Below are 14,473 nucleotides of genomic sequence, written 5' to 3' on the forward strand. Positions count from 1 at the left end.
GGGGGTGATTTCAGAGACATGTGTGCGGGTTCCTGCACAGATGTCTATACAAATCGCACCCCAAAGTTGCCAAAAGTAGTACAGAAACTACTTTTGGGAATTGGTGCAGCACCACAAATGCAGCGTTGCAACAATTTGGATGGTGCCATTGCCGGCAATAGCCACAAATGTGGCATGTGATTTGACACGTCAAATCGCATGCCAAATCGCATCAATGTGAACCTAGGCTTATTGTCAAAGCTTAATTGAACAAGCTGAAGTTGAAAATTGATCCAATGTTTGCTTGTTCAAATATGTCAAGTCAATTTCCATGAGATTTACATACATTTTTCATATGAATTTATAAATGTGATATATATTTTTTTTATTTGTGAAGGCAGGTCTTATTTTATTTATCAGGCGATGATCAGAGGGTATACATGTTGAAAACCAATGCTAGTTCTATTTTAAATGTGTACTAAAGCAACAAAAACACCACATTAAGGGCTCATGCAAACCAGCCTAATCTGCTGTGATGCATTAAATGCATGGGCATTACCACACTCTGAATTACAAACTGCATCACCCAAACATGTATAGTGCATTATCGCAGCACATAGATGTGAATGGGCCCTCAAGAAAGGACAATCTATATGAAGTTAACCTTGCCAGAGACAGGGGGAATTTGAGCATTTATTTTTGCTCAAATCAGATCATTGAGAGACCTATCTTGCTTTGTGAACATCTATTCTTCTAATTAAACAATATTTGATGTAAGCAAAAAATTGGCTTTATTAAAATATAACTAAAGGCACATGGATCAGAATGAAGGTTCCACTTTTTGCTTCTACTAAAAACCCCTCTAAAATCATTACACAGCCTTTGCCAACACAAATGTTCAATACATGTCGCTGATTTTACTTTAGGAGAGAGGACAGTTTTCAAAATAAAGAATTCCTCTACCTGTGTCGATTTGCTCTCTCTGCAGTTCTCCAGGGAAGAAACCCTTTGACTCCTGCAGGTTTAGGTTCTGGAGCATATAGTTCGTTGGGTGTATATTTTTTTCCAGGAGCAAAGGGCTTCTTAGTAGAAAAGCCTGTAGAGAAATGTACAAATATGTAAGGGTCGCAGAATTCAATAACTTTAAAGATTATAGGCATATTATGGTTAAAATCCAACATTACACAACAAACTAAATGGTATTCTAAATATCTCTCACAGTATCACTTAGGCCCGTTTCACACTGCCGCGATTTTGAAGCCAACATCCCAGTGCGACGTTGGCAGGACTTGAATATGACTTCTTTAAACAGAAGTCAATGCAAGTCATGCCGAAGTCGCAACAAAAAGTAGTGCAGGAGTCGTTGCGATTAGGATGATTCCATTGCACTTAATGGAGCGCGAATTGTCATGCTCTCAAAGTTGCAGTGCATGTCGCGCCAGTGTGAACCGAGCCTTAACCACTTCAGCCCGGAAAGGTTTACCCCCTTTATGACCGGGCCATTTTTTTTCCCATACGACACTACGTCACTTTAACTGACAGTTGCGTGGTTGTGCGACGCTATAGCCAGATAAAATGTATGTCCTTTTTTTCCCCACAAATAGAGCTTTCTTTTTGTGGTATTTGATCACCTCTGCATTTTTTATTGTTTGCGCTATAAACAAAAAAAAGAGAAACATTTTTGAAAAAAGAAAAAAAACAATACTTTTTACTTTCTGCATCCAATAAAAAAAAAAAAAAAAAAAAAAATCGAAGTTTCTTCATCAATTTAGGTCAATATGTATTCTGCTAGATGATATTTTTGGTAAAAAAAAATCCTAATAAAAAAATACCCTGTATATTGATTGGTTTTGCGCAAAAGTTATAGTGTCTACAAACTATGGGATCATTTTATGGCATTTTTATTTATTTTACTAGTGGCGGCGATCAGCAATTTTTAGAAAGACTGCAATATTGCAGTGGAAAAATCAGACACCTGACACTTTTGACATTTTTTGGGGGAACCAGTGACATTACAGTGATCAGTGCTAAAAATTTGCACAGTTACTGTACTAATATCATTGGCAGAGAATGTGTTAACATCGGGGTGATCAAAGGGTTAAGTGTGTCCCTAGGGGGGTGCTTGCCAACTGTGTGGGGGATGGGGTGACTGGATGAAGACAGATCTGTGTTCCTGCTTAGCAGAAACACAAGATCTCTATCTTCTTCCCTGTCAGAACAGTGATCTGCCTTTTTTACATTAGGCAGATCATTATTTTGCCTCTGGGGAATTATCTTGGGGCGGACATCGGGTCCGCCGGACCTGTTGACTGGTCCCCCTCTGTCCAATCAGTGTGCACTCCCCTACCCCGTGTATTGCATGAAACGATGTACGAATATGTCGTTTCATGCAATAGAGCCGACCCACTGACGTACATCTGCGGTAGGTGGTCGGTAAGTGGACGTAAACCCGATCCATGAAATTTGACCACATATATCTATAGTGTTTACTTATCTCTCTACAAAGCCCTAAGTTCCGTGTGTTTCTGCTGTTTCATTCCTCTCTTATCAGCATGATAACTTCTGACAAGTTCTCTGAGACAGGACGTAAAAGCAGCTGAAACAGTGTGTCTGAGAGGTTGCTATAAATAGATTAGCAGAGAGCTTGTCTTGTCACAGCACAACTCTGAAAGTATCTTTGTTCTTCTGTGGAGAAGGGGTCCGTCTCCCAGTGTAAGCCAAGACTCCAGAGAGAATTCAGGCATAGATGTCCTTTAGTCCCCTGCAGTTGACCCAGCACTACCTCCTTGCCCCCACTATACCCATACACACAAAATCTTCTTCTTTTTTTTTTTTTTTACTTCAATAATTTCAATGACGACTATTTATCTAAAGCTAAAGAAACAATGAAAATCAAGGAAAGTCCAGAGAAAGACTTGAGACTGGTAAGAATACAAAAACAAGTACAAAGACAGACACATTAAGTTGTACATCTTTACCTAAACACCCAGTCCACCCCAAATAGGTCATACAGTTTGTGGTAGAGCCTGTATAGATAAAAAAAAATCTGACAGCCTCTCAGAAATTCTATTGGGGAGATACCTCTGCTTGAGATCACTTGCTTGTAAGATGGACATCTAAACATCTCAAGTGAATTTGAACAGGTTGGGAATATCCATATTAACTGCTAGGACTGACACAGCACTCTATTAAAAAATGTATATATGTTCAAAATGATTTGTTTAGTTGTGGATAGAATGAATAGGGTTTAAAACCCTGTGCGTCCCATCCTAGAGACACAAAGGAAGTGAGAGCAAATCTCAATAAAGTGAGAGGAATTCCTCTTAAACAGTTGTCACCAGAACAGTTGTCCCCGTTGGAAGAGATAACCTAAACTTTTGACTGGTGACAACAACATTTTTGATTTCCCAGCACTTTCTGTCTTGACAACAATGGTCACCAGGAAAATTAGAAAGGAAGAATTTCTTCTCCCCAGAGGGGAAAGAAAGCAGTCAAAATTGGATAAGGTTATAATCCTTCCCAAATCTATAAAAAAAAAAAAAAAAAAAAAAGCTATAGATGCACTTTTGTTAGGGCTCATTCACACCATACGTGCATTAAAAGTGATGGGAACTGAAGGGAAAACCACACAGGTTTCACTTGCGGGGAAATCAGTTTCACATACGTTTTCATGCACCTCAGTTATGTGCCCTGTTCACACCAATGTTGTCATGTCATTTTTTTTCTCATGTGCAAAAAACTGCAATACACACTGTGCAGATTTCTGCGAGGAAAAAAATTTGCACATGGTGTGAACAGGGCACATAGAGAACAAATCGTTTTTTGGTGGCTTTGCAGAACGCGTGAAGAAAAACCGACGTCTCTGCACCATGGTGTGAACAAGGCCTTACAGTTTGCATAATTACAACCACAATGTATGCATTTTATGAAAAATGTGTGGAAAACCTGCAAAATACACTTTGCTAAACCACCTGCCACAGAGCAAAGCAAAGATGGAAACTGATTAAATATAAGGCTACATGCTTTTCTTTACGATTCTTTTGCAGTTTGCTTTCTTTCAAAAACAAAGGGCAAACCAGAACAGTGGAAATGGGCTTTAAGGCTGTCTATTACAGCAGATTCAAAATCAGATTCACTTTAAAGAAAAAAAAAAAAGTTAAAATAATAAATAAAAAAAGACCACTAGAGGGCGCTTCTACATATCTGTATAAGGAATGAAAATCAAAATATGGGTAAGCAATGGTTTCACCAGACAGGAAGTCAAGAAAAATAAATCTACAACAGGGAAACAGATGGGAGTTAAACAGCTGACAGAGGTTCTAGCCTTTCCATACTCTACGCTTGAAAATTAAAATGTTCTTTCTATACCTTATTTCTTGTCTGGTGAAACTGCTATCAGTGGGACCGAAAGCCAGTGGAAATCTCTCTAAAGGAGTTCTAAATAATAAAAACTCTCCATCCAAAACCTTTCTGGACATCTAATGGAAAAGTCCTGGAAGTCGCACATCTCTGCAATACCCCGTAAGAGGGTGTAAGACAGCCTCAACCCGGGATCCAACCAGGCAATGCCCCCAACATGTTTCACTCTGTGCATGGAGCTTGGGGACATGGCCTGGTTGGATCCCCAAGTTGAGGCAGTCATACACCTTTTTACAGGGTTTTGCAGAGATGTGCGACTTCCAGGAATTTTCCCTTTTCCATTAGATAGATGCCTAGAGCTGAGGCGTGTCCTTTTCTGCACTCCAAGCAGTTGTTAAATAAGAGGAAAATCACTGAAGTATACACCACTACTTCAGTGATCTCCACTTGCTTCCAGGTCCCAAGCAGGACGGGCAGCCTGCCTGATGCATTGTGAACACAGGCGCTCAGCATGGGCACCATTCACAGAAGGCATTTAGCATTGTGAGAAGGCATTTAGTCATGTGACCTCTGTGGAAGGTAAAGATCAGCTACTCCCCTTTAGCAGATCATGGTCACTTAACCTTTTATGTCCATTGAAAAGTATGTTCATACCAATACGTATCGTATTCTTCCCTTTCAGACCATTTCGCAGGCTGGAGGGTCTTCTGATTTTTGAGCCTTTTGAAGATGGAGAAGTAAACCATTTGTACTGTTAGAAAACAAGAATGTATAAAATATAAATAAAACCAAAAAAAGGAACAAGGGAGCACATCATAGTTCACAATAAAAACGCTCAAAATGCTAGATTATAGCAATCAATGGCATAGTGAACACACAGCATCAAGTCTTGGTAAAAAAAAGCAGACAGTGTAAAGTGGTGTGTGCTTAAAGTGCCATTTAACAAGAGATAAAGCAGCAGCAACCATATGAACATAATGTTAGTACAAACCTCACACATCGAGAAAAAAAAAAGAAAAGAAACACAGACCAAATACAAAATAGAAGAGACAGATAACGTATCAGGCAATTTCCTTTTTATTGATGCCTACACCACGAACACTTCCAACTTTTCAAGTTTCAAAGTATGGGCTCTGTGTGGGTAGTGTGGTGTTATAAGTGTTCCTAGAAATGTATGCAAGCCATAAAGGTTTTTTTTTTTTTTTATAAAACAAACAGGCCATGGAATTCTACACTGGGTAGTCTGTCCTCTTGGCCCCATCCCTTCATATTCCCTTGATTGGTTTAGTAACACTCACACTGATGCAGAATTGACATTAATGGCCGCATTTTCCATTCTGGGTGTTTGGCTGTGAGACTTGTTTTGGGAGTTGGTGCGGTACTTAAAATCCTCATTTAGAGCCCTTTCACACTGGGGTTCGAGCCACATTACCGGTAAAGCGTCACTAGTTTTAGCAGCACTTTACCGACGCTGTGCGGGTGGGCAGCGAGGTGCTTTAAACCCCACAGGGTTTAACAAGGGGTTTAAAGCACCGCCTGTTGACTTCAATGGCAGGGGCGGTTTAGGAGCGGTGTAAACACCGCTCCCACACCGTCCCAAAGGCGCTACTTACATTAATTTTTTTTTTTTGGTTCCGCAAGCACACTGCCCCAGTGTGAACGGACTCAAGCTTTCACACTGGGGTGGCTTGAGAAGGGCTTTACAGGTGGTATTTTTGTCACTAAAACACCTGAAAAGCACCTTCAGTGTGAAAGGGGTCTTAAAGTAAACTGTACAGTTTGTTGAGTGCCTGTCCTCAGCCATCAACCAATCCCGACTCCTGGAAGGACGTGCCCACAGTGACAACATTATAGGCATGTAAAATGACTAGACTACCCTTCCTAACATAATCGATTACATATGCTGCAATCTAAAGTGGTGGGTGATACTACTTTACAGTGCTCAATAGCAGTCAGGGGAGAGCCTCACCTGCCATAAACATAAAAAAAAAATCAAGCTTCGAGGGTCGTAGCTCGGCGACCTGAGGTCTCAGAGACCCCATTTGGGGGGTAGGTAGCCTAAGTCCTACCCCACCACTGGTAAAAATGTGGGGCTCCTACGATCTATGGTTCTGGAGATATGGGGCTCCTTGCGCAGCCTGTCAGAAGCTACATACAGAGCGGCCAGTTTAAATAGAAGCTGACACACTCTGCAGCAGACTGAAGTTGAGCTCACAGTGCCTCTCCTCACTTCTTGTCACAGGCACTGAGCTCAATGGACAGCTTGGAGTCTTGGTCCAATGGTAAAGTACCATTGGCCCCAGCTGTCCAATAAAAATGCTGCAGTAGAGTCACTCCTTTCACTGCAGTGTCATAGAAGGGAGCATGTTGCTCCCTTCCAGCCCAGCCCACTTAACTAGAAGGAAATATGGGTTTATGGGTATAAGATTTACCCACAATCCCATGTTTTTCTCACACAGTTAAGAGGGAGAATGAGAATCTGCTGCTGCTGAAAAGGTACTGTTATAATCAAACGAAATCATAATATTATGCTTTAAGTTATAAGATCATTTATTATTTATCAATTTACTGTGAAATTACTGGTTTGAACTTATAACTTCAAACTTCAGTAAATTTGTTCGTTAAGCCACCTGCTTGAGTACAGTTTTTGAAAATATAGTAAAATGACCTTAAGAACAATATATAATAATTATTTGTATATTGCTTACTTATGGTATTTAACCCCTTGCCACCCAGGCCAATTCTGACACTTCTCTCCAAAACGTAATAATCATAATTTTTTTGCTAGAAAATTACTCAGAACCCCCAAACATTATATATTGTTTTAGCAGACAACCTAGAGAATAAAATGGAGGTCCTTGCAACTTTTTATGTTACACGGTATTTGTGCAGCAATTTTTCAAACAAGTATTTTTTTGGGAAAAAACTATTTCATGAATACATAAAAAAAAATAAAAATACACACCACTAAAGATAACCCAATTTTTTTAAAAATTGTGCACACACGTGGTAATGCACCAAACTTCAGTACTTAAAACTCTCCATAGGCGCCGCTTTCAATTTTTTTTTACAGATTACATGTTTGGAGTTACAGAGGAGGTCTAGTGCGAGAATTATCGCTCTAACGATCACAGCGTATCTAACCTGTGTGTATCGGGCTCTGATACTAGCCAGTGCCTCACCAGCCACTGACCTCACCGCATGTCCCTGCTCAATAGTGCCCAAGGCAAGCACCTTGTTTGTGACCACACAGGACTGTACTCCAAAAAAAAAGAAGGCAGGGCATGACCATATTGTGAGAAAATCGCCCTATGAGGTGCAGTGGAACACAGTGGTCATAAACTAAACTGATACACAGTTAAAACAGAGTTCCTCCCAAAAGTGGAACTTCTGCTTGAAGGACTCCTAACCCCCATGCCACATTTGGAATGTCATTTTTTTTGGAGGGGGGGGGGGGGGGGGGGGGGGTAGGTACCTAGTTTTGACAGGAACCCAACTCCCACTTCTGCTCACGCCGCTTAGGCAGCTCGAATGGAAGTTCTCCTCTCTCCCTCCTTCCCTGCATTCTTCTGGGACATGTCACAGGTCGACTCGCGCATGCGCACCCGGGTGTGGGGTCGCAATTTTTCACAGCCTTGTGCCCACACTAGTGATGCCGGTGCTAGGGAGAGGTGAGGGAGAGAACTTAGGCTGCACGGCCAGAGTCAACAGCTACACTTTTTGTAGCTGCTGACTTTTAATAAAACACAGAAACAGTTGGAACTCCGCTTTAAAATAAATATGTTTAATTTGCGACTCCAATGCTGCAGCATGGAGGCAAGTATGTATTTTAATTTTTTTAATTATGGCTGGCCATAGACACGTCAAATCTTGGCCAGTCCAGCAGGTGTGTGTGGGCAGGCTGAATGTACCCAGTTAAAGTTGGGTACAACCAGCCTCCTAGATTCACTTGCAATTATCGCTAGCGGCTGGCCCGCCTGCCCCTGCCAGAAGCAGACAATTGCTCGGCAGCAGAAATTCCCGTCAGCACTGTTTTTGTTGATAGGGGAATCGTGCAAATTTCCTTCCTGCAACCAATTCACACCATCTATAGTCTGCCTAATGCCAAACTTCTTTTTTAGAGCAGACGTTTAATCTGCTTACCTTTTGCCTTCCCTGGTTTCTGCCTCCCACCCACAACTACATGCTAATTAAATGTAAAACCTTTCCATTTCATTACATACAGTAACTTATTTCAGACTCAGTGACGTATTTACTGGGTCTTTGTGCTCAAGCATGCTGATAAGGCAGTGCAACTGGTCTGGTTGTACAGGTCGCCGGCCTGATCAGCTCAACAGGGTGACCCGGCAGCTTTATAGTTCATTTCTTCTAAATAAAAAAAAAAATTCTACTTACTCAAGAGTGTCTATTAATACAATTTTCCTGGGCCCCAACAGGTCAACAGAGGGGCCCAGGAGGTGAGAGCATTGAAGGGACTCTCCACCCCGCCCCGGCTTTCGAATTTGCAGCGAACAATCAAAATTGTTCGCTGTTCGGCGAGCAGGTGAACACCCGATGTTCGAATCTAACGTAACATCGGGCTCATCCCTATCAAAGATTATGGCGGCCCGCTGGGGAGGACTTTGGAGGATGGTAGATTCCTACTGAACTAAAAGACAGATGGCACACGGGACACATCACACTAAAAGTAAGTAATGTCCCTTGTGCTTATTTTGTATTTTTTTATAGGTACATTTAGGCCTTAAAGGGGTTGTAAAGGTAAATGTTTTTTCACCTTAATGCATTCTAAGGTGAAAAAACATCTGACACTGCCTGCGCCCCCAACCCCCCCGTTTTACTTACCTCACCCCTCGAAAGTCCCGCGCTCGTCCCCGACGTCCTTTCCACCGTTCAGCCTGGCCGCTGATTGGCTGGAGTGGATGGATGGAAAGCAGCGCAGCCATTGGCTCGCACTGCTGTCAATCACATCCACTGAGGTGGAGCGCCGGGGGGCAGGGGCTGTGTGATACAGCGAGCGGCTATAGCCGCCGGCTGTATCACGGGAGCGCGCCTGCAGATGCTTCTCACCATGCGAGCTCCCTCCATGCTTCTCACCATGCTTCTCACCATGCGGGAGGAAGCCGAGACAGCCGCCGAGGGACCCCAGAAGAGCAGGTTCGGGGCCACTCTGTGCAAAACGAGCTGCACAGTGGAGGTAAGTATAACATGTTTGTTATTTAAAAAAAAAAAAAAAATCACTTTACAATCCCTTTAAGTGCCCGTTCACACCACATGTTTTTTTTCATGTTCATGTTCATTTACGGATGCATTCCAGATGTTTTTTTTTTCACTATACTGGGGTCCAGTGTATTTTTTATGCTATTTACTGCATTCCAGTACAGTTCTGTGCAGGAACAAAAGCATGTTGTACTTTTGTTTCTGGAACTGAAACGCACTGCACTTGTGAACTATGCCATTGGAACCCATATAACCTACTTTCCATGCGTTTTTGATTCAGAAAAAAAAAAAAAGTGTGAAGGAGCCCTAAATGAATTTTCAGGATTCATAAAACCCAACTCAAAAACAATACAATTTAATAAGATCCTCTTGCTTTATTATCAAAGATGCATACCTCTGAATTTGTGTCATGTGAATTCAGCAACACTCTTTCAATGACAGTCTTCAGCAGATCATGATCTAAAGTAAAAGCAGAAATAAACATGAATATATGCACATTTTTTTCTTCTTTATTAAAGTAGAAGCCTGGGCTGGAAGTAACTAAGCGCTTCTATCACTTACATTATACCAAGTATCCTGTAGAACAGGGGTGGGTCTCAAACTGGCGCCCTCTAGCTGTTGCAAAACTACAACTCCCATCATGCCTCTGCCTGTGGGAATCATGCTTATAACTGTCAGCCTTGCAATGCTTCATGGGACTTGTAGTTTTGCAGCAGCTGGAGGGCTGCCTGTTTGAGACCCCTGCTGTAGAAAAAAAGATGCTTATACTTACCTATTTTCCCTGTGCTCCAGTTCGGTCCCGTGATGGGCTCCCAGCTGCCAGCTTCAGGGGTGAGGAGGGACAGTAGGAGACAGATGCTCCATTATAAGCCAATGTGTGATGTCAACATCCATGCAATCCATCCATTGTCAATGCTCTCTCCTGTCCACTGAAGGTGGAGGCTGAGAAGATCACATAACTGGACCAGAGGGCTCTGAGAATAGATTAGTGTAAGTTTATGCATCTACCTTTTACAGGGTAGTTAGTATAGGAGTTAGAAGGTGAGTGGGATATATTTTAAGCATAGTTAGATTTAGCCCGAACTTATCCTTTTTGTGATATACTGAATTTCAATATTTTGCATGCATATACTTGGCATTAGGGTCTGTTATTTATACATTTACAGTTTTTCTCTACAGCCTCTTCTAAAATGACTTTTACAGAGCTCGGCAGCTAAAGCTGAAATTTGCACACACAAAGAAAGGAGTCAGAGCAGCAACTTAACCCTGTCCTCTCTGTACAGAGATTCAATCAAAAAAAGAATGCCCAAAAAGGACACACGTGCTGTGCTCTCACATTCGAAAACTCATAGCGCGATGGCAAACCGTTGCTGTGTATTCGAAGTTCAAAAGTATTTGCAAAACAAAAGATTGTATATATAGCAAAACCATAGTTAAAACCATTAGCTTAAATACTGAAAAAAAAAAATTACATGACATTAGTAGAGTCTCTCTTTACAGTTAAACGAAAACCCAAGATTTAGGCTTGGTTCACACTACTGCAATGCACTTTTGATGTGATTTTCAAAGCTATATTATATATAGCAACCTTGATGCGACTATAGATGTGATTAGAATATTTTATGGGGAGAAACTGCACTGAAATTGGCACCATCGAAAATAATGCGATTTCCCTTGTTGCGCAATTCTCACACCAGTGTGAACCAGCGCTACAGCATACACACATTTGGTAAGAACAAACTGAATAATCTCATTTAAAAACAGAAAATGGGGGGGCGTGGCCTGGACATGGCGGAGTGAAGTCGCATTTTCTGTGAGCTCCCGGCCCCGGCCTTCCACCCACGTTGTTCCACTGTTAAATCGGCATGCAATCACCCGAAAGATGCAGGACAAGGGCAGCTGCTAAGGCAGATCGCTCTGGGGAGATGCAACGCTACTTTAACCCCACGCAAAGACGGTCTACAGGTGCGGCCTTGGCGGCGCCACGAGGCACACCACGCGGAGCATCTCAAGCGCGGCCTGAGAGTCGGGACACCCGGATCGACATCCAGCCGCGGACACTCCGCCTGTAACTTCGGCTTCAATGGATGTACCAGGAAGTGCCCGGGGGTCGGACCAGGTCGAACAAGATCTCCGATCCTTGATACAGGCCCTCCCCACCAGAACGGACATTGAGGCGCTTATTTTACGCCTCGAGGAGACGCACCGCAGAGATATCCAGGAGGTGAGGGAAGATGTGTCCGCTTTGACGGAAAGGGTGTCGGCGGGGGAGGCCTCCTTTTCCACATTGGAGCACCGAGTGGTGGACTTGGAAAGGTCCCGAGACCAACATCGTGACACAGCTATTGCACTTCAGCTCCACTTAGAAGACGTGGAAGACAGGAGCCGCAGGAACAATCTGCGGCTCCGAGGAGTACCCGAACCCCTCGAGGGTGAAACTATGGAGGCCGCTGTGCAAGAAGTTTTTCGTATTCTCTTGGAGGATCCCGCGAGTGCTGTGGAAGTGGAACGTCTTCCCCGGACTCTGGGACCTAGAAATGCTGATCCGGAACGTCCGCGGGATGTCCTTTGCAAACTGCTACGATACCCACAGAAAGACGAGATACTGAGAAGAGCATGGGAGCAGGGAGAAGTTGACTTAAACGGAGCTGCCATTTCCATTCTCCCGGATCTTTCCAGGGCCACGCTGAAACGTAGGGCCCTACTACGCCCCGTCCTGGAGTTGGCAAAAGCGAAGGGATGTACCTATCGTTGGGGGTACCCACTTGCCGTCACTTTCCGGAGGGAAGGCAACATGTACACCCTGCAGTCGCCAGCTGACCTGCACAGCCTCTTCAGGTTCCTTGAGGCGGAACAGATCCCTGTCCCTGACTGGCTACAACTGCTTCCTCGCCCGGTTGGAAGATCTGGTCCCTCAGCGTACAGAGGCCCGTTACAGCCCAGGTTGCAGCGCAACCGACGGCGGCCTAGGTTGGCCCAGCGGGAGGAACCTCTACACCGTGAGTAGCTCCCTTGTTTTGCTGCTTGACCCCTGACTTATTTTGGGCTCCCCCAACTGTCCTCTATCAGTACCCCCAGCGGTTTTGTGACTTTCTTGCCCTCCATAGCCCGGATTTTTTCCCTTCTTTTTTGTGCTCCCCCCCCCCCCGCCCCGTTGGGTCCCCTCCGGACCCCCGCTGTATCTCCTTTTCTATAGAAGACTGAGGTACATTGATATGCGGTGGGGGGTCTTTTTTCTATGATACTCTCTACATGGCAGCGAGACGATGTGTACCCTGGCAATAGATGGATATGGCAGTTGCTTTTGTTGAGGGCGGGGGGAGGAGGGTTGATGGCCACAGGAATTACACCATACTTTTGGGTTTTATGCTCTCCCCTGCTGCTAGGCCTACACACCCCCCTGACCGCTGGGATGCCGGTCGGAGACTTATTTGCCACGTGGGGATTGTCTCCCCGGAAAACTCGTGGGTGCAGGCCCTGACCTGCGCCCCGTATTGGATGTACTATATACTGCCTTGTGTGATGGTCTGCCTGAACAGAGGGACATAACCATTTCTTCCATCTAGGGGGGGGGGGGGGTGTTTTGCTCGAGGGGGGCCTGTTATGCCCAATGGCCCGGAACGCCCGGGGTGATTCCACTGTGCTGGGGGGGTGGGAGTGCTCCTTCGGGTTGTGGAGGAGTTTGATTTTGGTTTGAGGGAGTTGGGGGGACCAGCAACCATGTTTGTTATCGGGGAGTGATGTAGAGGGTATGCTGTTAGCCACACGATTGTCTAGTGTTGTTTCTTTCCCTTGGGTTACTCTTCCTTTTATAGTTGAGCTGGGCATTGATGTTAACATGTTTCCTCTCCCTGTGAATATTCTTCATGTCTTTATATGCTATATAATGTTCCACAAATATGGTCAGATGTTCTTGCCGTTGTATGTTGTTGTTATATGCCGGATTGCCGGGGGTGTTGGGTGGGACCGGGGGCCACACTTCTCGGCCCTGTCCAACCACTACCCCACTTAGGAACGCGCCCGAATCCCGGTATCTTACTGGGGAGCGCTTTATCTGTATTCAGCACATTTAGTTGTCTCTTTGCGCAGTTCTCTCTTGTGATTGCGCCCTAATTCTACTTCTTGTTCTTATTTCTCCTTTTCGGGCCCTTTAAGGGCCTATCACTTTCCCCCTTTCCGCATCCACTTTCCCTCCCCTGAGCCCCGGCCTCCTACACCCCCCCCCGCACCCCCCCTCCCCCAGAACCCACGAGCATGGCTGATCTTACAATAATATCCCTGAATTCAAAGGGATTGAACATCCCGGAGAAGAGGAGGATGCTCCTACAGGATATGAGACGCATGAAAGCGGACATTGTATTTTTACAGGAGACCCATTTTAGAGCTAACTCTCTACCTCTCCTCAAAAATAGGTTCTTCCCCACGGTTTATCACTCCATGTACATGGAGGCTAAGTCGAGGGGAGTATCCATTCTGATCTCAGCTAAAGTGCCATGGACGTTGTTGGACGTGCAATATGATAAGGAAGGGCGGTATTTATTTTTGAAGGGGAAGGTGGGAGGGACGGTAGTGACCCTGGCGAATATCTACTCCTCTAATGACCGACAAGACGCCTTTCTCAAAACTAGACTATCGCACCTTGCTAGATACACAGAGGGCCAGCTTATTATAGGGGGCGATCTTAATGTCCCTCTTACTCCCACAGAAGATACCTCTACGGGCCTTTCTTCCACCTCCCGAGAGATGCGTAAACGCATCTCTGCGTCTTTACATTCAGCACAACTGGTTGATACGTGGAGACTTTTTCATCCCGGGGAAAGGGACTACACTTTTTATTCCAGACCCCACCAAACATACTCGCGTATAGACTATTTCCTAATCCCCCATAGACATTTACACGCTGTTAAAGATGTTACGA

General features: G+C 44.2%; 1 protein-coding gene across 2 annotated transcripts in view; it reads right to left on the minus strand.

Annotated features, from left to right (window-relative positions):
• CEP78 (centrosomal protein 78) overlaps positions 1-14,473 on the minus strand; it is a 92,495-nt gene that overhangs the window by 44,050 nt on the left and 33,972 nt on the right. For both annotated transcript variants that reach the window (XM_077474890.1, XM_077474889.1), the window contains exons 8-10: positions 9,950-10,014; positions 4,993-5,089; positions 943-1,075 (exon numbers count right to left, since the gene is read on the minus strand). In XM_077474890.1, coding sequence (XP_077331016.1) covers positions 943-1,075; positions 4,993-5,089; positions 9,950-10,014 — 295 coding nt within the window. The remainder of the gene's footprint in view (positions 1-942; positions 1,076-4,992; positions 5,090-9,949; positions 10,015-14,473) is intronic.

Source organism: Lithobates pipiens, unplaced genomic scaffold (assembly GCF_037356315.1).
Source record: "Lithobates pipiens isolate NorthernLeopardFrog02 unplaced genomic scaffold, aLitPip1_a1.2 Scaffold_13, whole genome shotgun sequence".
NCBI classification, from domain to species: domain Eukaryota; kingdom Metazoa; phylum Chordata; class Amphibia; order Anura; family Ranidae; genus Lithobates; species Lithobates pipiens.